Source organism: Crocodylus porosus, unplaced genomic scaffold, assembly GCF_001723895.1.
Source record: "Crocodylus porosus isolate Cpor-Errol unplaced genomic scaffold, CroPor_comp1, whole genome shotgun sequence".
Lineage (NCBI taxonomy): Eukaryota > Metazoa > Chordata > Crocodylia > Crocodylidae > Crocodylus > Crocodylus porosus.
Genome location: NW_017728949.1, coordinates 38,552,176 through 38,578,971, shown reverse-complemented (window position 1 = coordinate 38,578,971; position 26,796 = coordinate 38,552,176). Strand labels below are relative to the sequence as shown.

The 26,796-nt window shown below is 43.6% G+C and overlaps 1 protein-coding gene across 1 annotated transcript in view; it reads right to left on the bottom strand.

The window, feature by feature from the left end:
• The window catches only part of PDE11A (phosphodiesterase 11A), a 254,387-nt gene that overhangs the window by 12,517 nt on the left and 215,074 nt on the right, over positions 1-26,796 (bottom strand). The window contains exons 16-19 of the mRNA XM_019554498.1: positions 23,984-24,061; positions 21,330-21,393; positions 17,730-17,804; positions 13,464-13,547 (exon numbers count right to left, since the gene is read on the bottom strand). Of these exons, the coding sequence (XP_019410043.1) occupies positions 13,464-13,547; positions 17,730-17,804; positions 21,330-21,393; positions 23,984-24,061 (301 nt within the window). The remainder of the gene's footprint in view (positions 1-13,463; positions 13,548-17,729; positions 17,805-21,329; positions 21,394-23,983; positions 24,062-26,796) is intronic.

Genomic DNA, 26,796 nt, shown 5'->3' with positions numbered 1-26,796 from the left:
AGTTTGAGGAAAGAACTTACTTAAATAACCAGTGTATTCATAAACAGTCTGAAAGGGGAAAGAAAGAAAGGAGAATCTGTCTCCTGGAAAGAAGGCCTAAGTAAAGGCTTGGAGGTAGTGGTACCAGAAGGAAAAGGCAGGGGAGGGAATGGCTATGGGAAATGGTACCCTGAAATCCAACAAGGTGGAGAGATATCTAGCAGAATTTGTGGTTTAAACTTCTATTTGGAGGAATGGCTGTCAGGTGGTCTAGTTAGTAGAAGGGAGAGTAACAAGAAAAGGCTGTCTGAGTTTGCACCTTTTTCTTTAATGCTGATGAAACACATGAATTAGAATTTAATGGATTTTATTGCTTTAGAAAAGGAAAGGATCAAGGCTCCCCTTGATGCAGGAGATCAGGGAAAAACACTATAGGGGGTGGCAGTACCATGTCTGTTGTGCAGCCAACAGGATACATCCAGTCAACAGAAAAGTCTGGAAGCCATGTACTGCCTGAAAGCATGGGATGTAATGTGTTGTTATGAAACACGAGTAAGAGGGCTGAATTAAGGCTGTGAAAACAGCCAGTAAGAAACCTGTGTGAAGACTGCACGTGGGGTTGCAGAGAACATACAACTTGGCATGTCTGAATCACGTACTTGGTGTCCTTAATGTACTCTTTTGCTTTGCCTACATTAACAGGTGTATATAATCTAGTACACCTCTTGATTCTGTACTCAGAAGTATGGGACTTCTCAGGCTCATTGACACTGATAGCTTCTGTAGCCTTGGGGCAAGTCCATTAACCTCTTTGTTCTATTTCCTTATCTGCAACAGACAAATAGAATAATTGTCTAATTTACCAAGGTAATTCAGGGTGAGCTCTGCTGTGATAAGTAATGGCATCATCATAAACCACACATCCTGCTGGCTATTTCAGTCAGGCTGACTACAGAGGAAGATGCTATACAACAGGGTAGGCAACGTTTTTTGGCTGGAGTGCCAGTAACCCCCACAACGCCTGCTTTGGAAGGTGCTGGAGTGCTGGCAGGCCAGAAAAATGAAATGAGGGCAGGGGGTACATGGCAGGATGCTCTACTTGTGCCCCGTCCCCCCCAGCCAAAGCCCCTGCCCCTAGCCCTGTTGCCCTGTGCCCCCCAACCCTGCTCATGACCCTTGCCTCCCACCCAAAGCCCTATCTACTGCATCTTGGCCCCGGCCCCGGGGAAGCAGCACATATTGGCAGTGCTCCCTGCTGTACTGCCCTCGCCACTTCTGCAAAGCAGTGTTGGAACCCAGTGCAGCAGGGCACAGCAGGGGGCGCAGAAAGCTGCCTGCTCCCAGCTCCCCGCTGCCATGCCACACTTCCCCCACAAGTGGGGGCAGCAGCGAGGGGAACAACCCTGCACTGCTGCCCATGCTGCTCCCATACACACAGGGGAAGTGTGGCAGGGGAGCTGGGAGCAGGCAGCTTTCTGCACCCCCCGCTATGCCCTGCTACACCGGGTTCCAGTGCTGCTTTGCAGAAGTGGCGAGGGTGGCACAGCAGGGAGCGCTGCCGGTATGCGCTGCTGCCCCAGAGCTAGAGCAGGGAGGCTGCTGGGGCTGGGGCCAGGGCAGAGTGGCAGCAGTTGGTTGCAGCTGGCCCAGGTTCTGGGTAGCTGCTGATAGCCACAGAGGCTAGGCTGCTTGCAGCAGGGCTTCCATGGGAGCAGCCCAGGCTCTATGGCTATCGGCAGCTACCCAGCTGGGGTGGCTGCAGCTGGGAGGCTACAAACAGCTGCTACCCTTCCACCTTGGCCATGGCCCTAGCTGTCTCCTGGCCCTGGGCCTCGGGAAGGCAGCAGTGCTGGCACTGCCCATTGGGGCCAGGGCCAGGAGGCAACAGCTGTTTGTAGCCTTCTGGCTGCAGCCAGCCCAGGCTCTGGGTAGCCGCTGATAGCCACAGAGCCCGGACTGCTCCCAGCAGGGCTTGCAGCATCTCAGCTGCTTGCTGGGAGCAGATCGGGCTCCCGGCTGGCAGCAGCTACCCAGAGCTGGGGCCGGCTGCAGCTGGGAAGCTGCCAACAGCTGCTGCCTCCCTGGCCCCAACGTGTGCAGAGGAAAATGGCCTTACGTGCCATGCTTGGCATGCTTGCTGGGGTTTGCCGGCCCCTGCTATACAACCTGAGCCAAGGTATCAGAATCTTGCTGTCTGTATGTAAAATCAGTGTTTTATGAGGACCCTTGCTGTTCCTGGTGATCCAGCCAGGTGTGTTTAAGGAGAAGTATCTTCGGAATAGAGCCAAGATAGGATGCAAAGCATTCTGTCCTTAGTCTCTCTTACTGCAAAAATTCAGGGCATATGTGTGCTACTTAAGAAAGCATGGCACTTGAAAAGAAGAGCAAAAGGCCAGGGAAGGTTATGTTTCTTGCATTAAAAAGTTAATTATTAGCTCTGTCAGATCACAGGTAAGCTTCAGAGTTGGGATGTCTGAGAACACACAGCTACTAGCACTAAGGTACTTAAAAATTAGGAGGACTCTTACCTTGTGGCTTCCCAGCACTGATAAAGCTTGGGATAGGTCTGTCTTAGTGTATGCCTGTCCTGCAGTAGATATACACCACAAGCAATTTAACTATAGTCACAGGGAGTTCAACATAGGTTAATTCAGTGGTAAGCAATCCCCAGCATGGGTGCCAGTGGGGCATGCAAAGGCATTTTGCTTGGCATGTGCACTTCGGGGTGGATGGTGGGGAAGGGGTTGGGGCTGTGCTGCCTCAACAAGGATCAGGCCCCATGTGGCTCCCCCACTGTCCACCCCTGGCATGCTAACATCTTACAAGTCAAGGTTATGGGCATTTTTGGCATTCTGCCCAAAGATGTTGCCAAGCCCTGGGCTAATTTATACCTGCTGAGACTGACAGCAAGGTAGACTGTCCCACACTGAGTTCTGTGCTGCTTCTGGTAAGCATTCTAGGTCAGATTCTCTCCTATACAGTCTTGCACAGTAGCATAGATTCAGGTAGTCCAAACTGCTGCTCAGTTAAACTCAGCATCTCTGTGTCCTTTACTACCAGTGCCAAATCTGTTCAAATGTAAGCAAGGCACCTATTGAATCACAAATACCCTTTTCTGCAGGACCTCAGATCTGCCTTGGAGGCTCCCATTCAAATATTGACCAGTTCTGACCTTGTCTAATTTATGAGCGTCGACAAGATTACAGCTCATGGAAGCCTGGCTCTAGTTCTAGTATTTGTAAAGTGAGTCTATGGAATAAGATGATATAAATTCAGTTTTATTACTGAGCACATATCAAAATGTTATAGGTCACACTGTTCACTCTACTTTGGAACCCAATGGCTTCTAATTAATCATTTTTATTATGTAGACAGTTTTTGATTTCCAAGGGAAGACTAGTGACCAGGAAGCCAGAGGGATAAATTCAGATAAATTCTCCTGCTGTTAGTGCCACTGATGCCAATGTCTTTGCAACTAAGCTGAACTATATAACTCCAAAGGGGAAGTATTAATTTCAAACTCTTTTTAACTTTTATCATTCAGGTAAAATGGGAGCTATATCTTAGCCGCTCATAGCTTTGGTCTTATACAACTGCCTGACAGAAGACATCTTGAAAAGCTAAAATAATCTCTATCCACCTGGGTTAGAACTGAAAATTAAAACTGTTTCTGGAAGAACCTGCCTATGGCAGCCTAACTGTAGGGATAATAAAGGGAATAGCTTCCAGGTGCTATTTTATGCTTTTGCATATATATGAATCATATCTTTGTCTTGGAATACAAAATGTTCCAGCTGCTACACTCCAGAACTTGTGTGTACCATGGGAGGAGTATGCATTGGTGGAAAATGGCTGTAATTTTCTTACTGTTCATTGGGTGCTTTTCTTGTCCATTGTGGGCCAAAATCCTTGCTGGGGAGGGATATGGCAAGGGCTGCTAGAGGTGCAGCACATCAGTGCATTCATTCTGGACTTCAGCCAGTGGAATTCTTTTGGAGCCCACCAATCTAAGTTGGCAGAAAACTGGCAGGTTTCTTCACTACCAAAGGAGGGCCATGAAGAATATACTGGCATCCCTGAGTGGGGATTCCTCCCCACCTAGGGAAGTTATAGCAAATCCTAATGGAGCAGACAGAAGCTGACTGACAGACCAGTTCTAGCGAACATATATTCAGGTCCTATGAATTTAGCCTTTGTTAAAGCGCCTGGTTGCTGCAATCTTTTCCTAAGAAAGATTAAGGCTGGGTGGTTTACAATAACATACTTCTTCATTTGGTAAAATATGCCCATGTACTTTTACTGAGGAAAATAGGGATTATATGTTTTAGCAAAGTGTGCTCCGATCAGAGTGAAAACTTCTTGCTGTCAAAGGGAAGGAATGGGTTACCGAGACTGGAGATCTTTTGAAATAGCTCCGATGATATGTTACTGTAGTTGCTAGGCAAGCTGATAACCCATCTGTTCACAATAATTTAATAAACCTGAGAAGTTAGTAATTTCCTGGTAGAAGAGGAAAACACCATTTCATAAACATCACCATAATTTCTTACTTGGCTCTGCAAGTCAATGGTTTTGTTCTTAATCTCACATGCTAACAGCTTGTGCAGAATATAAGAGGACTCAACACCTTTCCTTTCAACACATCTTTTGAGCAACGATCAATACCTTCTGCCTCATCATTAAATAGATTTTGAAAATCTCTTCAAGCCATATCAGTTTCATATCCTTATTTAGGTCTTTAAAATTTATCCTCAGCTGGGAATTCTGCAAGTAACTGTGATTCTCTTGTTCTCAACACTTACTTGAAGTATTCCATCCATCATCATTTCTAGTCCTTTTCTGATGCAATATAGTTTGTGCTTTGTCTTTCTTGAAAACTGAATGGCTGTTAAATTATCCATTTATCTTCTTTCAGATTTGCAGTACAATTTGAGTAGATTGTGCTGGCTGTCTCTCTCACTTATTGGCCAAATTTTCAGTTTACTTCTGGTTTTATATATGTTTCATTCACCAGTACAAGTCCATTTGCAGTAAACTTTTCAGCTAATTTTGAATAGGATGATAACATAAATTGTCATTGCACAGATGATTCATTTTTTCATAGACAGTGGTGCAAAAGTGTCTAACCCTGAAATTCAGGCTCCCTTGACTTCAGTGAAGTGTCTCCCACAGATTTCAATACTCCTTACTTATTCTCGTGTTCCTAAGTCATTGATCCACCGTTCCATCTGGGGATGGCATAGGTCTTTGTCAGGTAGCTGCTTGTAGAGCAACCCGAAACACTTTGTTCCTTAAGGGGCTAAATATACTGCTGTCTTTCTCTCCAGCAAGTCTGAGAAAGCTTGCAGACTCCATAAATTCGGAGCGGCAAGGCAACAGACTGCTTCTTTGATCTACCTCTTTGTCAATAATCCTTCCAAAATCACATATTAACAAAAAAAAAGAAAACCAAGCTAGGGAATGGAAGAAGGAAAGTTAAGATTTGTTTTCTAAGTTCGTTGTAATGAGAAGTCTGAAGATTGTAGAAAAGATCTTTGCTCCAGGCCCTCTACAGACCCTCCAGCACCATAACCCTTTACATATGCACTTTCCTTTCCTTTCCTTTTTCCTGTCCTTGTGACAAGGTATTTAGTAGAATTCATATAACTTATTTGATTAGGAAACTGTAAATCATATGATTTCTTTTATGTCCCCTCACACTGGCTTACCTTCTGCTGTGCTACAAACTGAGGACAGGTGTTTATTTGAAGCACCAAGAATTTCTGAGGAATTCGCAGTACCACGAAACACAGTGGGAAATATATACACACCAATTCAAGGGTCTGGTTGTCCAGACCATCACAGAGCACAAGAAGCTGTACTTTTGGTGCACAGCAGCTAGATGGCCAGTGTGCAGAGATCTTGTCCTTGACCGTTCCTGAGGACAGCCAAGCATAGAGGAAAGTACTGCTTGGCTGGCCAGAGACCCAAAGTTCAGAGCTGAACTTACTGAAAGTTCAGGTGGATTTGGTTTGAATGCCTTGGTTTAAGTTCATCATTAGTAAAAATGGCAACAAGCTGTGAACCATGTCCTTCTGTTCCTGCTTAAGAGCTACTAAAAGCCCCATTTTTTTTAGCTGTAAGTGTCTTTTCTCTGTGACAAACCTTTGTCCTAACAGGATCCCCAGCTACCTAGGTCCCAGCCAACACATCTGCTAGGCTTAATTAGCTTTTCTTGAAGCAGACATTTTTATGAACACCGCAGACAATGCTGCCACTGCTCCTCCTTGAAAAGTTTGGGCAATATTGCCCTGTGGATGTCAGCATTCTCAGTGGAGAATGATACTGTCACTTAAACTGCCAGCCACTCTGCTGGGTCTGGTCTGTGGCATATCATATATTGCATGCTGAGACAATATGCCTTAATTATCTATGTCACTTGGGCTTTTCCAGAGAGCACAAGCATTGTCTTTCAATGTCAGTGCTCAGCTTAACTGTCAACTATGAACCCTTTCAAAAGTTTACTTCTCTGTGGGCATGTCTACATGAGACATTTACTGCGGAGCTGCCTAAATTGACTTTGCAGGAAACGTCTGAAAGTCTACACATGCAGCTGTATTAGAGTTCAGGAAACCAATACACTCCACAATATGTTAGTACTTGTAAATACAAGTACTGTCCTGCTGTAGAGTTTTTTTGTGCACGGCAGTGTGCATGTAGACCCTGACCCAGCTGACGGGGGACAAGTGTGCTTCAATGCAGGGGCTGCCTGCCGGCTGTCCCCATGCTGAAGCACCCTCATGCCCCAGTCAGCTGCTCCCGCAGCACGTTGAGCTGGGTTGGATCAGCCCCGGGCTGGCAAGCTGACTTTCCCCAGACCCCTGCCAGCCAGGGCTGCTCCAAGTCAGCTCAAAATACTGCAGTCCTGGGCACATGTCTAAACATGGTACCCGGGAACAATAAACTCTGGTGCGATATGCACTGGAGTTTATTTCTGTTCATAAATATGCATGTATAGATGTGCACACCAGTATTCTGAAGCATCCACCAAAAGTTTCATAAAAAGAGCCTCTTGTATCTTCAGTGAAGACGTGCTCATCAGGAGCCAGCCATGAAATCTCTGAGGTAAAACCAACTTCAATGAAAGATGTGTATCAAAGTACTGTAACAACATTTTCGGAGAGATTTGATGAGGTATCAGTGCATTCTATAAAATATTTTTAATGTCTGAAACGTGGAGAAACAATAATCACGCTGCCCTTGACACAAAGGCAATAATCAAGTAGTTCCCTCTGTCTACAGCCCCAAGACCTTTGATATATCTGCCTTTCTAATTTTCCTACAGCAAGTTGTTTGATTCATAATTAAACTCATCTGTGGAATAACATCTCTATGATGATGTCACTACAACAGCCTTTTAAGTTGGTCCACTCATCATCAAGCATGTATTAAAGGCAAAGGCTTTTATTAGTGATAGAACTTCTGGGAAGTGCAGGGAAACAAGCAGATCTCGGCAAACAACTTGCTGTCTCTTTAATCCTGCAAGGATTTGCCATGATATCCAACATCTGAACTGCAAATGCATGCTAAAGGATTTGTGCCAAAAGTTTAAATCATTGTTAAAATCAGGAGACTGACTTTATTTGTTTACATAGGAGGAGGTAAAGTGAAGCATGGGGACCTACACAAGAGACACCAAATCTTTTTTTTAACTCACAGTCAAGTACATTCATTGATTTCAGTGAAGATTTTGCCTGCAGAAGAACTGCAGTTCTTAGATTTGAATATCTCCTTTCAAACGAGAGTGAACAGAGTACTCTCCAATGCACGTAAGTTGTGGGCTTGTTTATCTCCCGTAAAGACATCTCTCTTAAACTTAAAACAACTGCTGTCGATTGTCACTGATGATCTGGTTATGTATTTAGACACAGAAGAGCAAGAGAGCATAACCTCTGGCCTTACTATTCAGGATGTAGCTGTCTGCTTAAGAAGGCTGTGAGCAGAGGCTGGGCTTCTGTCAGCATCCTTTGTCTGAAGTGAATTGCTTTGATATTATTTGTGGAAATCTCTCTGTTCCCTGAGACAGCCTTATATGGAGTGCTAGGATCTAGTCAGAGGAAATCAAAGCTCTAAGGCTGTTGATCCTGTCCTACGTTCACTCAGAATGCAACAGGTTTCTGGCAACGATAAAGCTTGAATACCATTTGAAAAGAAGCTCTGAGGACCTTTAGTCTGAGAAATGCAAATGAATGAATTTTAATGCTCCAAATGATGTATTCCAGTTACAGAGAAACCAAGTGAACACTTAATACTGTTCACTGGTTGTCTATAGCAAAAAGGCTAAGTTATTGATAAAAGAATATGTTGCAAATGTGAGGTGTTTGCATAGTCAAATAGTTACAGTATTGGTAGTATGGCTGTATAAAATACCTCAGTTTTCCACAATTACAAATTAAGAATGAAACTATTATTTCTGTAAGTCCTAAAAGACAGAGCATCATCCAGTGCAGACAGCAGTTCTGTTCACTTAATGGAGATCCTGACACTAATGGTGGGTCCAAAATGCGATATATAACAAATATTCTTAACAGACTAAATTTGCAACATCTTTATTGCAGACCACTAGTACCATATGTAATGTTTAAAAAAATTATGCACTGGCTTAAATTGGATGTTATAAAGCTGTATTAAACAACAGTAGATTGAAATGAAGCATACTATAGGATAACCAACAGAAACCAGCTTATCCGGGGTGAGGTGCTACTAAAGAAACTAATTTTAGCTTCCCTAACAGTCCAGTGAATGGTTTTCTTAACTGGAAATGGCCAACATACTTGGGAAGCAAAAGCAATTTAATCTATAGAGACTTGGAGAGGTTATTGTTAGTTGCAGTTTTAAACACAGTTGTGATAGCTTGTGGCCTGAGGAATTGGACTAGGAATAAAGTCAAAAGCAACAGTTCATACTGTCAATAGAAAAAAACGATCAATTTGCAGGTATCTGATCCTGGCCCCGTATTGCAGTAATGCAGGGTTCATTTCTGGACAGGCTAAGGATTTGACAAGGCAAAGCTGAAATGCACTGCATTCTAGCAGGCCTTTGACAATGATCCTAGTCACTATGGCTGGGTACAGACAGTCAGAAGCCCGAGGCTGAATCGATTCAGTCTTTGCAGATTAGTTTAAAATGCACAGATTAAACTAAAACAGAAGTGAACAGACATTTACCTTTGATTCAGGAAATACAGCCACATGCCTACAGTGGTTCAGGCCAACTGCCAGGGAGTGCTAGAGCATGGCTCTCTGGCTGTGTGCTCACTTCCTCTTCCTGCTGCCCCTGAGGTTTCTGGGATTTGCAGTCCAGACTTACAACAGCAGCACTCTGTAGAGTTATCACTTCCTCTTCCTGCTTCCAGGTGTCTCTGGGATTTGTAGTCCACAGTTGCAGCCAGCAGTAAGTTTGAGTGTTTAACCTCATCCCCTGGCCCCAGACCTCAGCTGAGGTGTGCCTGTGGGGGTAGTTCCCCCCACTGCAGACTGGGCTTTCTTCCCCCCCACCCTCCTTGTCAGCCAGCCCTCACAGCTCCCTCTAGGAAGCACAGGGGTGGGGCCAGCCCTGCTCTCTGGAGCAGACTGTTCAGCTCAGCCCAGCCCAAGGCTGGAAAGCATGCTGGGAAGCTGGGGGACTCTGATTTAACTTGAACTATGAAGATGTCTGGGACAGAAGTTCATAAATCGGTTTAACCCAAATCAGTTAAGTCTCATTCAGCCAGGTTTATCTTAAACCAGTTTCAGCCATGTGCACTGAGCTGCTTCTGTTCTGTTACAGGTTTAAGCCAGCTTCCGATCGCTTAAACTGGTTTATGCATAACTTCTGTCCCTAGCCCATAAAACTGAGCAGTCCAAGAACAAGGGAACAGTGAGGTGGCTTACAACCGCCAGTCCCCCACAGTTCGAGGCCTGTACTGACCATGGCTGACCCCAACCTAGAGAGTAGGTCTACCTATTCTAAATGAATACAAAAAGTTGTCAGATTTAGAGCTTGGCAGCTAGTGTTACTATTTAGGAAATGTGCTTGACATTATGGCATCTGAAATGGAGTTGAAGTTGATATTTATACTTATTCAACTTGTCTGCTTTCCCTGTGCTTTACCTCAGCAGTGTACTCAATTCCAAGGGGTGATGAGGCATGGCTACTATGGAGAATTGTTAAGTCTTGATGAGCTGCTGCTCGCATGGAAGCAACTTGGTAAAAGAAACGTTGCAAAACCAAGAAAACTAATCTGCTAGATGGCTTTAATAACCAAGGAACAGATCAGTTGGTGAGCAACTTTAATCACTGACAAAAGGGGCTTCAACTTCAATAAAGGATGCCTTTTTCACAAGCTATTCTGGAGTCAGCAAGAGGTGGTAAGAGGAGAAGGCAGTATTGTGCACAAGAGGAAGAGGTTTATCTAGGATGCGCTAGAGGACTGATCAAATCCTAAAGAATGCTTTTGAGTAGTAAGAAAACTAAAAAAAGTAAGGATGGGCATGGAAGTTTTACTATGTCATCTCTATGTGTAGTATGTCTTAGGCTGTTTAAGAGAAATTTTATTAGAAACTGTATTTTATGCTTTGGCCCTCATGTTTCTGTTGGGGCAAAATGCATAGCCAAATGGTTCCAGGGTTGAACTATGTTTAAAGGGTGTTCTTAAACCATGGGTTTGTCTTGGAAGGGATGGTGTCAGCAGTGGGCTAGGAAATCTAGGCCAGTTGGACTACAAGGATGTTTTTACAAGTACTCTGGGAATGGGGAAAGTGGGGGGACTCTTTTCATTAGAGTGGTTCTGAGAGCCAGTCTAATTAAGGTGTCATCATGTATTGGCATTGCTGTGCTTCAAAATGGTGGTGGGGGCGAATTGTACCCCCACCACCATTTTGAAGTGTGGGATGAACATTCAGTATGGGGTTGCTAGGACTGTGATACTGAATTTCTCGTCTGTTTGCTTTCTCTGACACTTCAGAGGAATGCCCAGTAGCATATTATCTATGTGACTCATAGGCATTTTACTGCATTTCTTGCTAAGGCAGGACTCCACTCTGGCTTCAGTGGGAGTTGAGAACAATTAGCTACAGGTTGGATTGTCCCCTCTCTGTAGAAATACAGCATAATGGAACAGATTTAAATGATTGGATCTCTGTTGGTGGATATATGTTTCCACATGTAGTTCTGCTAAGGACAATGGACACCAGTTTCTGTATGCAAGGATCCAGGGCTAGCATTGTTATTATGAAAGGGGTTACTTGCTTGGATCATGCACCTGATGGATTAATGTTGTATTATCATTTGAGTACTTATAGAATTTTGTAACAAACATTTGATTTCCTAAATAGGACATTAGTGTATTTATGTAAGTGTCATTCAGGTTTTGTGAATCTTTATCAATGAGAACTCTACCTCTGTATTCTTAATGAAGTAACCATAATGTTGTAACCCACTCTGTGTCAATGTAGTCTATACTCTATACAACATATTACAAAGGCTAAAATTAAAGGATTTTTTGGAAGGGAAGACAACCCAAACCCATAATATTATATAGCTGACAAAATGCATCAACTGTAGGTTTTGTATCGTCTGTAAACAGAAGATTTACAGTACCTAAATGCGTCATTGGTGTGATGGGTGTACTGAGGTTTGATTAAGTTGGATATGGAAATTAAAATTTGACTTTATATTCAAGAGAGAAGCTCACACAGTGTGATACTGTGACATCGAGTTTTCTGTTTACCCCTAAGGCTGGTGCTGCAATGACTTCAAGGTTTGATAGTGTCTCTTTTTTTAAAGTTGTTGAGCAGCAGGCTAATAGCTGCACAGCATGATGCAAAGACAGCAGAAAGTAGGGGAATCAGATGTGAATATATTCCCCAGAGAGCTCCTGCTAGGATGGAGCTAACTAACCAGTGCTTCAGTGTTCAAGATCTAGTCTTTTCACACAGAGGTTGCTTTGTTTCTCCACCCACCGTGCTGTATTGTACCCTTTCATATTACAGATTCTGTCACAACATAAATCATGACTTCTGGTTATAACATTGCCTAGTTTGGGGAAATAACTTTGTTCTTATTTTTTGCTCTTCTTCTGACATTTTCCCCTTATCCTAGTCTATGTAAGAGATGAGCCTAGTGAATTTAAAAGACTGCATGGATCTGTATTCTCCCATGAAGCTATATATCCATCAGATCATTAAATACTTACTTTATTATAGGAGACTGTGACTTGCTGTTGTGGCAACTCAGAGCCAAAGGTACCACATCCTTGTGTAGCAGGGGCACAAGGACGAACCAGCGGCAGGACTGTAGCTTCCTCATTCACAAGGATGCAGGGGACAGGGAACACAGTCCATCTTCTTACATTAGTAGCTACTAGAGACGCATCCTGCCTATAGCAGGGAGGCATTCCTAAATCTTTTTTGCGCATGCATATATGTGTAGAAAGGAGTTACAGTCACATAATTACATTTCTGGCATGACCCGTAATTCACTTTATGTACACCCAAATGCATACTGAAATCACTTGGTGACTGGGATTTGTGAAGAGCAGGAAGAAGAGAACATTACATTTTGTACCAATTTCAGAGGGAATGTTTGATCAGGAGAAAAAGACTAATTAGTCTGGGTTTTTTTTCTACATGATGAGAGCCAACTCCTCCAGTCTGTATCCGGGCAATCAGCCCTGATATCAGTAGGAGGCTGGCTTCAGGCTGCAGGTTGGGCCCCAAGCTTGGCTGATGAAGAGGTATGCAAGCTGGTGATGACAGGGTTCCACAATGTTGCTTACCAGCTGTAGCCTTGCTTGCATAACTGTATTTTCTAGTCAGGCAGAAGAAATAAACATCTATCTGGGCCACACACTGCATCTGATGTAATTTGATTAGCAGTGGCACTTCATTGTAGGTATCTGCAGCCCATAACACAGCCATCCATCTTACAGCTGTGGTACTTATTCCAAGCATCCAAGTAATCTGTGTGGGTGCACGACCACATTAGCACATTCTACGCTGGATGCAATGTGTGCCTATACCAAGTGATCCCATGGGCTGTGCCATGGAATGTGCCTTTCAGCTCTCAGGTTGGAAGAGCCAGAACTGGGGTTGAAAAATTCAGGCCTGTGTTTTCCCTGGGGTCCTGCCTATTCAGGTCTGTGCTTATATGCAGAATTATTCATTGAACAAAACACAGAGCACAGTAGGGAACTTTTACCACATTAAGAACCATTGCCTGATATAAGATAAAAGAGATCTTTGTCTGGGCAGCTCTGGAATTCAAAAAGAAATGATATTTCTGTCTTCACAGTCTGTAAATTAAACATTTCTGTCTACAATTCAAAATTCTGAGCAAAGACAAGGGAAACGAAGGTAAGTGTGCTGTGTATAGCAGCATTAGAGATTGCTATATAAACAACTCTCTTATTTGGAAATGAAGGGCCAGTGCTCTCCTGACTCTGCAATGGCAGTAAGTAAAATTACCTCGTATAAGGGCATGCAGATGCTATCGATCCATTCCAGCTGCAGCCTGGGCAGTTCATCTTTTCTGTTCCGATCAAAAATAGCCTGAATTGAGAGGAAAACAAAAGTATCATGCTTTACTGTGCTGAAATATTTTTACCAATACAGTACAGAGTCAGTTATCCAAACTAATTGGGACCAAAGACCCTTTCTAAGATCAAATTGGTTGACAGAATGAATCTTCAACAAATATGTATATATGCAATGTATACAATATGTCTACAGACTTTTATTTCAATATGTCAATTATTTTACATTTTTCTCAGTAGTTAAAATAGTACATTTTCCTTTTGTTTAGTTACTTGTACCTTTGTACCACATATCATGTAGGTTTACAGCACATCCTACTTCGGATAACTAACTGTACTGTACGTAATCCAACACTTGGATGTTCTGATCAGATTGTTAACAAGAGAACACTTCGTAAACCATAAAAAATCTTTACATACACTTTCTAGTTTTTTGTCCAGATGACCCCAGCTGACTTCCTGCCCCTTAGGCAGGGGCCTGGACTTGATGATCTTCCGAGGTCCCTTCCAGCCCTAATGTCTATGAGAGAGATTTTTCAGCTTTTTTTTTTTTTTTTTGAAGTTTGTAAGTTGAAGTTATTTTATTGCTATAATATGCAATTTCTAAATGTCAGTACAATGCTGCGGGTGGCCAAGAGCAAGAACCCTAAAAAGAGATGCATAGTAATTTTGTGTAGACCAGATAATACCATTCTCTGCCACAGAAGAAGCAAAAATGCTTTGAATTAATTGGAATAAATGAAGAAGAGTATATGTGTCATGCTGCCTTGAGAGGACCCAGGAGCCCAGCCATATCTGGCAGTCTTCTAGCTGGGGAATCATCAGATTGAGCTGGGAGGAGTACTTGTTCTACAGTTTGCTCCTTTGGGAAAGAGAGCTCAACTTCTTGGTCATTTGTGACTCTACCACAGGGAATACTGCAGGGGGTGAAGGCAATTGCTGGAACACTTGGAAAGTTGACCATGCTGTCAGAGGCAAGGAAAACTAGAGATAAGGAGGAAAGACTTGAGCTCTGTGAGGTTTGAACCCATGTTTCTCACATATCCTCTGTACCAGTGTTTCCCAACCAGTATGCCATAGCACACTGCGGTCAGGCACGTCCAGGTGTGCTGTGGCATTTTGGGCTGGAGCCATGCCCCCTGCCTGCTGCTGCTGCAGACACAGACAGATGGGGAGTGTGGCTCCAGCCAGGCAGGGGGCATGGCTCCAACCCAAAATACTGGCTGGCTGTGCAGCTCCCCCTCCCCCCTGCATCTGGTGTGCTGTGGTGCTTTTTTATTTAGGTAAGTGTGCCTTGGGGCAAAAAGGGTTGGGAAATACTGCTCTATACCCTCATTTCCTGCCACTTGTGTCAGGCTGTCCTACTTGCTTGATGGGAAAGATGCACGCAACATGAGTCTACTGTTGTTCCCCTGATATGGATACTTTTAAGTTTTCCTTAGATTTTCCCTGAACACAAGGGCTTGTCCTGGATCCATGTTTTCTAGGTACTGATGCTATTATAAGCTAAATTTTCTATACTTTTTGGAAACTTAATGTAGAATCAAATCATAGAAGCTTATTGTCAGTTTTTCCTAATATCTAACCTAAACTTCCCTTGCTAAAACTTGAAACCATTGGTCCTTGTTCTATGTCACCACTAAGAATGGTCTAGCTCCATGCTCTTTGGAACTACCCTTCATATAGTTGAAGGCTGCTACTAAATCCCCTCTCAGTCTTCTCTTCTGCAGACAAAATAAGCTCAGTTCCCTTGGTCTTTCCCCATAAGTCTTGTTCCCGTGCCATCTAACCATTTTCATTGCCCTCCACTGGACTCTCCAGTTTGTCCACATCCTTTTAGTGGGGGCTCAAAACTGGACACAGTACTCCAGATGTGGCTTCACCAGTACTAAATAGAGGGGAATAAGCACTTCCCTCAACCTGCTAGGAGTACTCCCTCAACCTGCTAGTAGTACTCCAGTATGCTGTTAGCCTTCTTTGCAACATGGGGACATTGTTGGCTCATATTTAGCTTATTGTCCACTGTAATGCCCAGGTTCTTTTCTGCACAGCTGTTGCTTAGCCAGTTAGTCTCCAGCCAGTACCAGTGCATAGGTTTGTTCTGTCCTAAGTACAGGGCTTTGCACTTGTCCATATTGAACTTAATGAGATTTCTTTTGGTCCAGTCCTTCAATTTGTCTAGGTCCCTGAATCCTGGTCCTACCTTCCAGTGTATCTACTACTCCATCCAGCTTGGTGTCATCCACGAACTTGCTGAGGGTGCATTTCATCCTATCTTCCAAATCGTTGATGAAGATACTTAACAAAACCAGCCCCAGGACCAACTTTTGGGGCACTCCACTTGATAGTCTGCCAACTAGACATTGAGCCATTGATTACTACCCTTTGTGCCTGACAATCCAGCCAGTTTTCTGTCCATCTTACAATTTATTAATTAAACCCATACTTCCTTAGCTTGCTTGCGAGAATGTTGTGGGAGATAATGTCAAAAGCAAAACTGCATATGTTACATTAACTGTCCATGCTCATTGTTCTTTCTTAAATGCACAGATATCTTAATGGATCTTAGTAGGAACAGAAGTTTTAAGAAGTTATAGATCAGAAAAGAGAACAGCATTCTGGATGCAATTTTAAATTTTTTTCCCTTTGTTCTTAAGTTAGTTGAGTACTATCAAAATTTTCATTCTCTGGCCTGTGCAGACTTTTATAAGATCTTAATGCAAGGAAATTGTACTTCATATGTCCTGCATATTTTCTATGTAGCTTTTGTAGAGCTACATTAGCTTTTGTAGAGCCAGCAGTTCTTGCATTTGCGTCTGTTGAGTGATCTGGAATAGAGTTATCACATGAAACATTTAAGTGACTGCTGTATTTTTTTAAAACATCTACCTTTTTCAAACGATAAAGCTCCAAATGACTTTAATCCTTACACCCTAAGCTTTGTGAACACTATCAACATTAAATAAATATATAAATATTTAAAATTATGTCAATTAATAAAAATAATATGTTAAAGTAAAATTATTTTCTCTGACAGAGGGATTTTATTAGTGTTTCAAGGACCACTTGATGTAAAGTGCACTATGTATGTGCTATATGGAATAGTACATTCAGTTATTCAAGGCTATATTTGATCCAAAACCCCAGCCTTGTCAGTATGGCTGACTGACTCTACTAGAGATAATTCATTTGCTTATGTGCAAAGGAAGGCAGAAACTGATAACTACTTTATGAGAGAGCCATTAACATCACAGGCTCCTTAGCATACTGTACAGAGCTGATAACAATTGAATCAGATCCTCAGCTGATATAAACGATGCAATTCTTGATTTCATTGTTATGCTGATTTACATCAACTTGGTGCTTCTCATATTGTAGTATGCAAGCGACATTTTTTGTGAATGCTTCCTTGAAGTATCATTATATACAGATTGAAAAGATAGATCACTTGTTTTTGTAATGTTTTGAATACGAACTCCTTAAAACTCCTTCCTGTGTTTCCCCAGATGATGATCCGTAAGCTTTTAAACATATTTAGGTGTGAATAAAGTCTCCTCTTCATTTCACCGGCTTCAAATCTTTGTTTTCTTTCTTCCTCTCTGTGGTTTCTGTTTACACTTTGTATCCTTTTTATGTATTCTATCTTATCTAGATATAGTAAATGGACAGACAATCCCAAATTACCCAAGAACGATAGGACTTGTTGTGGGCACACCAGAATGGTTCTTTAGAAAAGATACTGTAAATAAAACAGATATCAGAGATAGATGACTTGGTAATTGTTATTTCTATGAATATATGGTGATTGTTTGAATATGGTCTTGGCAATTATATTCACTGCTGTTACAGAATGTCCACAGAGAATATTAGGGTATCAACAGTATGTGGGGAGTAAGGGTTCAGTCCAAAACTTACTTGAGTCAATGACAGGTTTTGGACTACGTCTTAAAAAATTCTGCTTTTAGGCTGGTCATATATTTATTCCAATGTGCTTTTCTGGGCATATCTATATGTAAATTTATGTGCATCTAACACTTAATGTGCCTTAGTCTATGGCACATTAAGGCATGCAGGTGTGCCCTATACACAGTGCCTTCTGTGTACAAAACTGAGGTGCTTCTTTGAGGAAAAGCAGTGACATGATCACCATTTTCTTACCCTACAAGAAAGTGCATTTCAAGAGTGGTAACAAACTTACTGAAGGGGTTAGTTTGAGTTCAGATCTCTCTCTGTCTCCTTGCTCGAAGAACTCACTGGTTACCAGTTCAGCTGCCTGAAATATAATTATATTAAAGGTAGATACATTTGTTAACTATTTTTACGGTCAAGAATTTCTTACCTAAGGCTCTGACTAAAATATTTTAGCATGTGTATATCTGTAAACACAGTAGTCCTGTTCATACGTTTAAATATGCTTGAGTGCATGTGCTAGGCACATGCTTGAGTACCTTGGTGAATTGGGGTTTATAGAGCTGTAGGATGTGGCCATGTTGCAAAAACACATTCTAATTTTCCTTTTGATGCCTGTGGCAAAGACAAGAAAAACTGATGGTGGAGTTAGTTGGAGTTTCATGTAACTTACTCAGGCATGGAGATTAAAATAGACCCCTATATGTAGGCATACACAATTATTTCCACAAAAGACTGTGAAGTGTGCATGAGCTGTCTGGGTATTTTACAGGCTGCTGCCTATAAAAAAATTTCTCTTTTGTTAGAGAAACTCAGCTGACCAGTAACTTCAGCCAGCTAAAATGGAATCCTAAAACTTTTTGTCCACTAAGATATATTTTGTTCTTTTAATGTCATTATTCTAGCACCTGAGCATCTAAAGAACTTGGGGATGACTTTTGGAAATGGAAATGCCTTTGGCAGCATGAATCAAGCTGCTTTTGTTTTGGTTAATATGTGTTTCTTGGAAGCATACAGGATATAAAGATGAAATTATTGTTGCAAACTCTAGGAACCTAAAGATAGGCAACTACTGAAATAACTAAATGTATTCTCCCCCTTGTATGTGACGGCACACAGGTACGCACACAAATATTTGATTATTATTGGGATACAGATATGATTTACATAGCAAAAAGGAAGTTTGGCCATTCAAGGTGACATTCTGTTTTTAATGGACTGTTGCACCTATCTATTCTTCTTAGATATGGGGACAAAATAACATTTCACACATGGAACCAAGGCACAACGGGCTGAATTAAGGATGGAATCTGTACTTCATGCTAACTCAATATCCTAGTCTAGCATGGGGAAAACAAGTAGAGGTGACAGCCTAGCAGTCAACAAGCAACAGTCCTTAAACATGCTCTATCTTGTAAAAACAGATGGAGTAACATAATAAAATGGCCTTAAATCTTCAGCTAAGCCACAATTTTGCAGGTTATTGGTATGATCGCACAGTTTGGACCACACATTTTGGAACATGTAACATAAAGTAAACCTGTATCACTGATTAAAGTTATGGACCAGCATGTCACACACATGAATAATTTAACAGCTTAACAGCAATTAAGTGTTTTCCAACTGCATTGTATATGAATAATCAAGGCGTATTCTTCTCCTTGACTCCTGCTGCTCTGATTCTGCTCTTCTCAGCATTCCATCTCCCTATCTCCTTTTGTATGTTTTATCTGTCTCATCTTCAGGAATGTTTATCCTCTGCACTTTCTCCCTTTTGTCCCTTCCATTTATGTGTTTTTTGTCTACCTCCCTCACTTGTCAAGATCTCCTCCTCCAGGCATGGTTGAGGTCAAAAGATTTCCCCAGATGTCCCTCTGCATCCTTATTAGCATCTCTGTTCAACCAGATAATGCTGGCTGCTCAATAGAAAATAGACGTGTAGTTAGGCCACAGGGGCAGGTTTACTTACAGTCCTTGAGAAGCATAAGAACAGAAAAATAGTTGGTCATAAATTGCAGCAAGCACTCCTATAGCTCAAAACTCACTCAAGAAACATGAACCAAATCCTGCTTGACTTATCCCTATTTCCTATGCACAAACATTAATTAGGCTGAGGCAGGAAAGGAAGGAATACTGCATGCAGGAAAATGCCAGAGTTTGGGGACCTGATTCTCCCACTTCTGGATAAAAGTAATTTTCTGCATAAAAGTAATTTTTGATGATATTTTATGCCTATTTCTCATATTCTGCAACAAGAGAATAGGAGCTTTGGAAGGAAATATGCACGAAAATACAGAAAAATTAAAAATTAAATATATTCATATATTTATGATATATCTTTTAAAACTTGAATTCAATACCAAACAGCTATACTACTTTTTTAAAGGTAAAAAATTCTTATACAATAAAGGGCTTACTCTGTCTGTCCGTAATGCTCTTGGAACACTCTGATTGGTTAGTGAAAAAACCAGTCAGCGTGCAAAGTGCTGCCATGATGTCAGGGACGGAGGGGACAGAGCGGGGCGGGGGCGAGGCCAGCAGCGCCGTCCCTGCCATCATGGTGGGGCTCCACTGCCTCCAAGGGCGGGGGGCGGGGCCAGCAGCACTGGAGGCAGTGGTGGTGCAGAGTGCTGGTGGAGGGGGATGGAGGGGACGACAAGACAAGCTCCCCCCCACCCCGGGGGGGCCGCAGCAGCGCAGGGTGGTGGGTGGCGGTGCTCCATCCCCACCTCCCCCATCATTCTTGATGGGCAGTTTGCTAGTACAGTAATATTCCAGATCATGAATTGTAGTTGTGTTGACAATTCCACTGAGGAGAATTAATGTTTTGTACTATATTCAGTATCTCCTCATGTTCCAAACAGAGTCCTACTCTCTTTAAGCTATTGTTCCTCCTTTCCCTTCTCAAGAAAATCAGACTACTTCATCCCACTCTGCCTCTTTACTAGCCTCTTTCACTTCTGTGTATTTTCACTCCCTCTCTGATCACTATTTCAGGTGAACTGAGTTATTAGCAAAGTGTGGGTCATACTGGTGATTGATACCTGAGGAGAGGAAGTTTTCTGGGAGTTGTTGGCTTTCAAGGCCAGTCTTGACCCAGATGGCCTTCCAGTTTCAGAAAGGTCTGTAGTTGCACACTCTGGTTGCTTACCTCACCAAACTTTAGACTTTAAATGACTGTCTGGGTATAATATACACCTTGAAGGGCACTGTCTGATAAACTGTCACTCTAGGAAAGGGTTGCTGAACAGTGTCCCAGAACTACAATTTTTAATGTTAAACCACTGCTAAAACAACAGTCAATTTCTGTTTATCATGGAAAAAATACATATTCTGTCTCCATTACAGCATGTGTATCCAAAGGCTCTCACTTGTATTTTTCAAGTCAGAAAAATGTGGAAAGTTTTACACATTTCAGGTGACAGCCCTCTTCCTGAGGGGACCCAGGGCCCTTAGGTCCCCCAAGTACTGAGCACCTCTGCGTGGATCAGCAAAAAACCTGTTGATGTTCTCAGTGTGCAACAGATTCCATCACTGTCATCTGATCACAGAATTACAATTACATGTACTGTAAAAAAAAACAAAAAACGGGTCTAGCAGAAAAGTACCTGCACAGGGCCAACGTTTTTTTTTAATGGAGTTAAAAGGTTAATGGAGGAGGAGAGGTCATAAAATAAGATCTCTTCAGGTGTCTAAATATTACTCAGCAGAACCAGCAAATGAAAAAATTGTGCAATAAACCATGCCTTGGAGAACCCCCCTGCTATTTTTCACTGCATTAATACCACTGTAAATTGACTGCAGTTCTGGTCCCTTGTAAGTCAGGGCCCTGGGAATACTGTCCCACCAGTCCTGCCTCTTTCCAGCCCTGCTATTAATCATGACTTGCCTGTCTTGAAATCTCCCACGGTTTGGTCACAGCTCCAAGGTCACAGGCTGTCATTAGCATTGATCTGGAAAACAGAAATGAACAATACAGGCTGAATAAAGCTTTGTTGTATTTCTAAACAAATCTGCCCTGGACACACAAATTAGGAAAAAAAGCAGAATTAAAACCTTGTCTAGCAGGAACCTTCTTTCTAGCAGGACCAGCGCTGTTTGAAATCTTAACTGTTAGTGTAGTTTTCAAATCATCATTAATGCATTAGGCTTCCTAAGCATATAGATCATTAGATAATGATTTTTCAGTGTAATGCATTGTGTGTTTAAAAAGAAACAGGTATCAATACAAACTAGGCAACTGGCATTGATGCCTACACAGTCAGATGGGTGGCAAATTGGCTTGATGGTCGCACCCAGAGAGTGGTGGTAGATCGGGCGTTTTCAACCTGGATGGATGTGGGCAATGGAGTTCCCCAGGGCTTGGTCCTCAGGCCTATGCTATTTCAATATCTTTATCAGCAACTTGGAGGTGGGTGTGAAAAGCACGCTGTGCAAATTTGCTGATGACACAAAGATGTGGGGAGAAGTGGGTACACTGGAGGGGAGGGACAGATTCCAGCTAGATCTAGACAGGTTACAGGGGTGGGTGGATGAGCACAGAATGGAATTCAGACAAGTGCAAGGTGCTGAATCTAGGGAGAAGGAACCTGCAACATACCTATAGGCTGGGGAACTCCCTTCTCAACAACACGGTGGCTGAAAGGGATCTTGGAGTCATTGTTGACTCCAGGATAGACATGAGCTGCCAGTGCAAGGAAGCGGTCAGTAAGGCTAACTGCACCTTGTCATGCATTTACAGATGCATCACAAGCAAGTTCAGGGAGGTCCAGAGATCCTTCCCCCTCTATGCAGCACTGGTCAGGCCACAGTTGGAGTACTGCGTCCAGTTCTAGGTGTTGCACTTCAAGAGGGATGTGGCTAACCTTGAGAGGGTCCAGAGGAGGGCCACTCGCATGGTCAGGGGGCAGCAGGCCAGGCCCTATGAAAATAGACTAAAGGGGCTGAATCTGTTCAGCCTTCACAAGAGAAAACTGAGAGGGGATCTGATGGCCATCTATAAACTTACCAGAGGGAACCAACGGAAAATAGGTGAGGCTCTGTTCCTCTGGGCACCATCTGGGATAACAAGGGTTAACAGCCACAGATTCATTGAGAGTGGGTTCAGGCTTGATATCAGGAGGCATTACTTTACAGTTAAGGCTGCCAGACTCTGGAATGGGCTCCCAAGGGAAGTGGTGCTCTTCCCTACCTTAGGGGTCTTCACGAGGAGGTTGGATAGATATCTGGCTGGGATATTATGATACCAGCACTTGTTTCCTGCCCAGGGCAGGAGGTCGGACTTGATAGTCTGTTCAGGTCCCTTCTGACCCTAGAAACTATGAAACTAGCCACTACTTTTGCTGTACTACTAATAATTGTGATATTTTAATATACCCCGTAGCATGTTCTTTACCCATGTTGTAAGTTAAAGGAGTTATTATATAATAAAATGCTGACTAGATTAATTTATTTGCCTATTTATAAGTGACTGCTCTAGCAAGAGAACCTATAATCAAAAGAAGCATCCCAGACACTGTTTAAGCAGTTTCTATCACTCATCTGTAATAAAAAATTTAGATTTACTGTAAGGGCTACACTGTTGCACTGTAGTTTAATATCTGGCTACAACCATGTTTTATAAGCATTAGAAGAAAGAAACCATTCAGCTGTAGAAAGCGTTTATGTACGGTACATGATGCAGATAAAAGTATGAGAAACCTTAAATGAAGAACAAGGACACTGAAAATGAAGCATCAAATATACTGCTCCATCTCTGAAATAAGCATTGGGTGAAATGATATGGAAAAAAGTCAAAACTTCAGTCAAAACTCCAAAATGAAACAAATTGTTTATGAAATTTCATCTAAATCAAGAGATACATGCATCTGTGAATTAGAGTTTTAATATCTCAGTTGTGCCCAAGCCACGCCTAATCTTCGAGGTTGTGGTTGAGGTGGGCACTCTGAAGATCTGGCAAACCTGCTGGGTTGGACCTTCAACCCTTTCACCAACTGGCAGCTCAAGGAGGAGTAGGGTGCACTGTTTTTGCAAATAGGGTATTCCCTCATGGGAACAGAATGGGAAAGAAGTGCAATGAGGGGTAAGGGTAGGGGGCAGGAAAGAAAAATCAGTAAGTCCACAGTAAGGTAGAGGGATGGTGCAAAATGTCAGAATATTTTTGAGAAACAGGAGAAGGGTTGAGCTGGGGAAAGAGGAAAGAAAATGTATCTGGATCAGAGGAAGTAACAAAAAGAACAGATTCAGGTACAAGGTAAGTGTGAAGGTGAGGCCAGTGCTGACCAACCCTATCAGCTTTTAGTAAAAGTTGATTCAAACAGTAGCTACTCTGACCAGGATTGTCACTACAATGTTTCCTGGATCAAGTGGCCTCGGTTTTACAAGCAATATCCAATAATTATGGCAAAATACTTAGTTATTTTAAAACAATGTGACTCTTCCTTACAACTGTAAGCCTTTTAGGAAGTCAGTATACTAGAAATAATTAAATATAGTGATATCTTAAAGTAATCAGAAAGCTTTGGAATAATGGCACTCACTTACTGAAATATTTCACGGTGGCTTTTGACATTCCAATCATAGTCACCTTTACTGACAAGTTCAAAAAATGCAGTCCTTCTCCTGCAACGAAATACATAATCAGGGAGAAAGAGATACTTCTAGGACTGTGCTGTCATACAAATGCTTCTGTGAGAGTACATCACTACCTTAATGTTAGAAAATGTTACGCTGACAAATTTTGAACGTTAGTGCTGTCTGATAAAAACAGACTGTACGGCGCAGTATTTACACACAGAAAAGATAAGGAAATAAATGGCACCATAATACTGGGAGTTCTGTGAGAAGATGAAATGCTTCAACTATAAAAACACAAAGCTAGTAGGGACTTAAGCCCATAAAGTATACCTTAAAAATACTTTGCATTTGTATACTGCTTTTCATCAGAGGCTATCAGTATTTACATGAGTAAATACTGTTATTTCCTATTTAGAGATGGGAACATTGAGGCTCAAAAATGTTTTATGATTTGTCCAAGGTCATGTGATGACTTGTCTTTTTCATGAATAGAAGCTAGGTTTCCCCACATCATTTGGTGCTCTAACTGCTGGAATATTCTGCTTATCCCCACAAGACAGACAAAAACATTGTCCAGAAGATGATCCCAATTGATGCTTTGTTTTTTAACTTTCTTAATTATATTATGTAGAAGCCCACAAAACCACATGCAGCCTCTCCATCAAACCATGTGTTAATTTTTCATTCAAGTAGGCAGTGGGTATACAGCAATAGTATGTGAGAAACAGAGCTGGCTTTAGGGAAAATGGTGCCCTGGGCAAACTGAATTTGCCACTCCCCAAGTCAGCAGCACTGCTGCAAGCAAAGGCAGGCAGGCAGGGGTGCAGTCCAGTGCGGATGTAGAGGCATGGTGCACCAGGCAGGTGGGTGGGCAGGAAAGTGCTGTGCGGGATCAAGGCAGGCAGACTCGAGCAGGTATCATCCCATCCACACGTGCCTGGCCTGACTCCAGAGCAGTGGCTGGAGGTTGCGGGGTGGGCTGGGCTAGGCACTGCTCTTCCTGCCTTGGGCAGGGATTGACCAGGATAGCAGGGGTAGAGCACTGCTGTGAGAGAGAGAGAGAGAGAGAGAGAGAGAGAGAGAGAGAGAGAGAGAGAGAGAGTGTGTGTGTGTGTGTGTGTGGCAACCACGGTGACCTGGGCAGTTGCCCACATTGTCCACCCCCAAGTATGGCTTTGGTGAGAGATGTAGCTTATAGATGCAAGTGGCAAGTGTAGATAACGGGTCAAGACTGCCAACTAGAAACCTCCAAAAGAGATAAACAGGAATAGAACTGGCACTGGGCAGTCCATGTAGAGGCCTGTTTATACCCAGAGCTGTGTCTTTGGCCACCTTCAGTGAGAGTAAGAGTTGCTATCTCTGTTCAAAGAAAGAATTTTGCTCACTATGTTTAGAGTACTTTAATAATGTTTAGGACAGGGATGGGCAAAATACAGCCCACAAGCTGGATCCGGCCCATGAGGCCATTCTATCTGACCCACAGGGCTCCTAAAAAATTTAGAAAATTAATATTTCTCTGCCCTTGGTTCCTGTAAAAAATGACAGGAACCAAGGGCAGTAGGACCCAGGGGAAACCCAGCTGGCTCCCACAACAGCAGGGCCTACCTGGCCCCACCTCTCCAGCCGGAAACCCCAGTGGGGGCTTCTGGCCTGGTAGCATGTGGATGCCCTGATGGCGCCAGAACCTCAGGTAAGGGGGAAGTGGGGTGGAAAGGCAGGGAAGGAGCCCAGGGAAATGTGGCCGAGGGAAAAGCTGGGTGTGTGTGGGGGAAGCGGCCCCTCCCTCTTCCCATGGCTGGTGCCCCATGCTGCAGCCACTTGCAGCCCGCTTGGGGCTGCCTGTGCCTGTTCCGGACAGCCCCATGCATGATGTGAGCAGCTGCAGCAGGGAGTGCCGGCCACAGGGCTGGGGAGGGGCCACTTTTCCCCTTCCCCATGCTCAACTTTTCTCCAGGCTTCTTCCCTTCTCCTTTCCGGCATGGAGGAAAGCAGCCCTTCCCTCACCTGTGGCTGGCGCTCCCTGCTGCAGCTGCTTGCAGCCCATGTGGAGCTGTCCAGAGCAGGCACAGGCAGCCCCACGTGGTGGGCAAGGGGCCGCTTTTTCCTCCACCCTGTGCACAGCACCACCTTGTAACCCGGCCCCGCTGCCAGCCTGGGCCCCATGCTGGCTCCAGGCTTGCCCATCAAAGCTGCAAGTGGCGACAGCAGCTGCAGCCCCCCTGCTTGCCGCGCAGGGGAGTGTTTGCCTCCGCTGCCTCTGTGCTGCCCAGCGTACGAGCTCCAGGAGGGCAGCAGCAGTCAACACTGCCTGTTGTGGCAAGTTGGGGGCCACAGCTGCTGCTGCTGCGCACTGCTCCGATGAGCGAGCCCAGAGCCAGTGTGGGGCCCAGGCTGGCAGCAGGGCCGGGTTACAAGCTGGTGCTGAGCACGGGGAAAAGTGGCCCCTCACTTGCCCCATGCCCCACACTGCAGCCGCTTGCAGCCCATGTGGGGCTGCCTGTGCTTGCTCCATATAGCCCCATGTGGGCTGCGAGTGCCTGCAGCAGGGAACACCGGCCAGGGTGCGGGTGAGGGGCTGGTTTTCCCCACACTCAGCACCAGCTTCTTCCCTGCTGGCGAGCAGGGGGTCGGGGCTGTGTGTTGCCTCCTGACTGTTCCAGAGGGCTAGGGGAGGGGCACTGGGAGTGAGTGGGCAGGGATCCAGCAGGAGCACAGGACTCACAGTGGTGTCCTGGGGCCAGTGCTGGCAGGGCCCAGAGCAGGGCAGCAGGGATACAGGG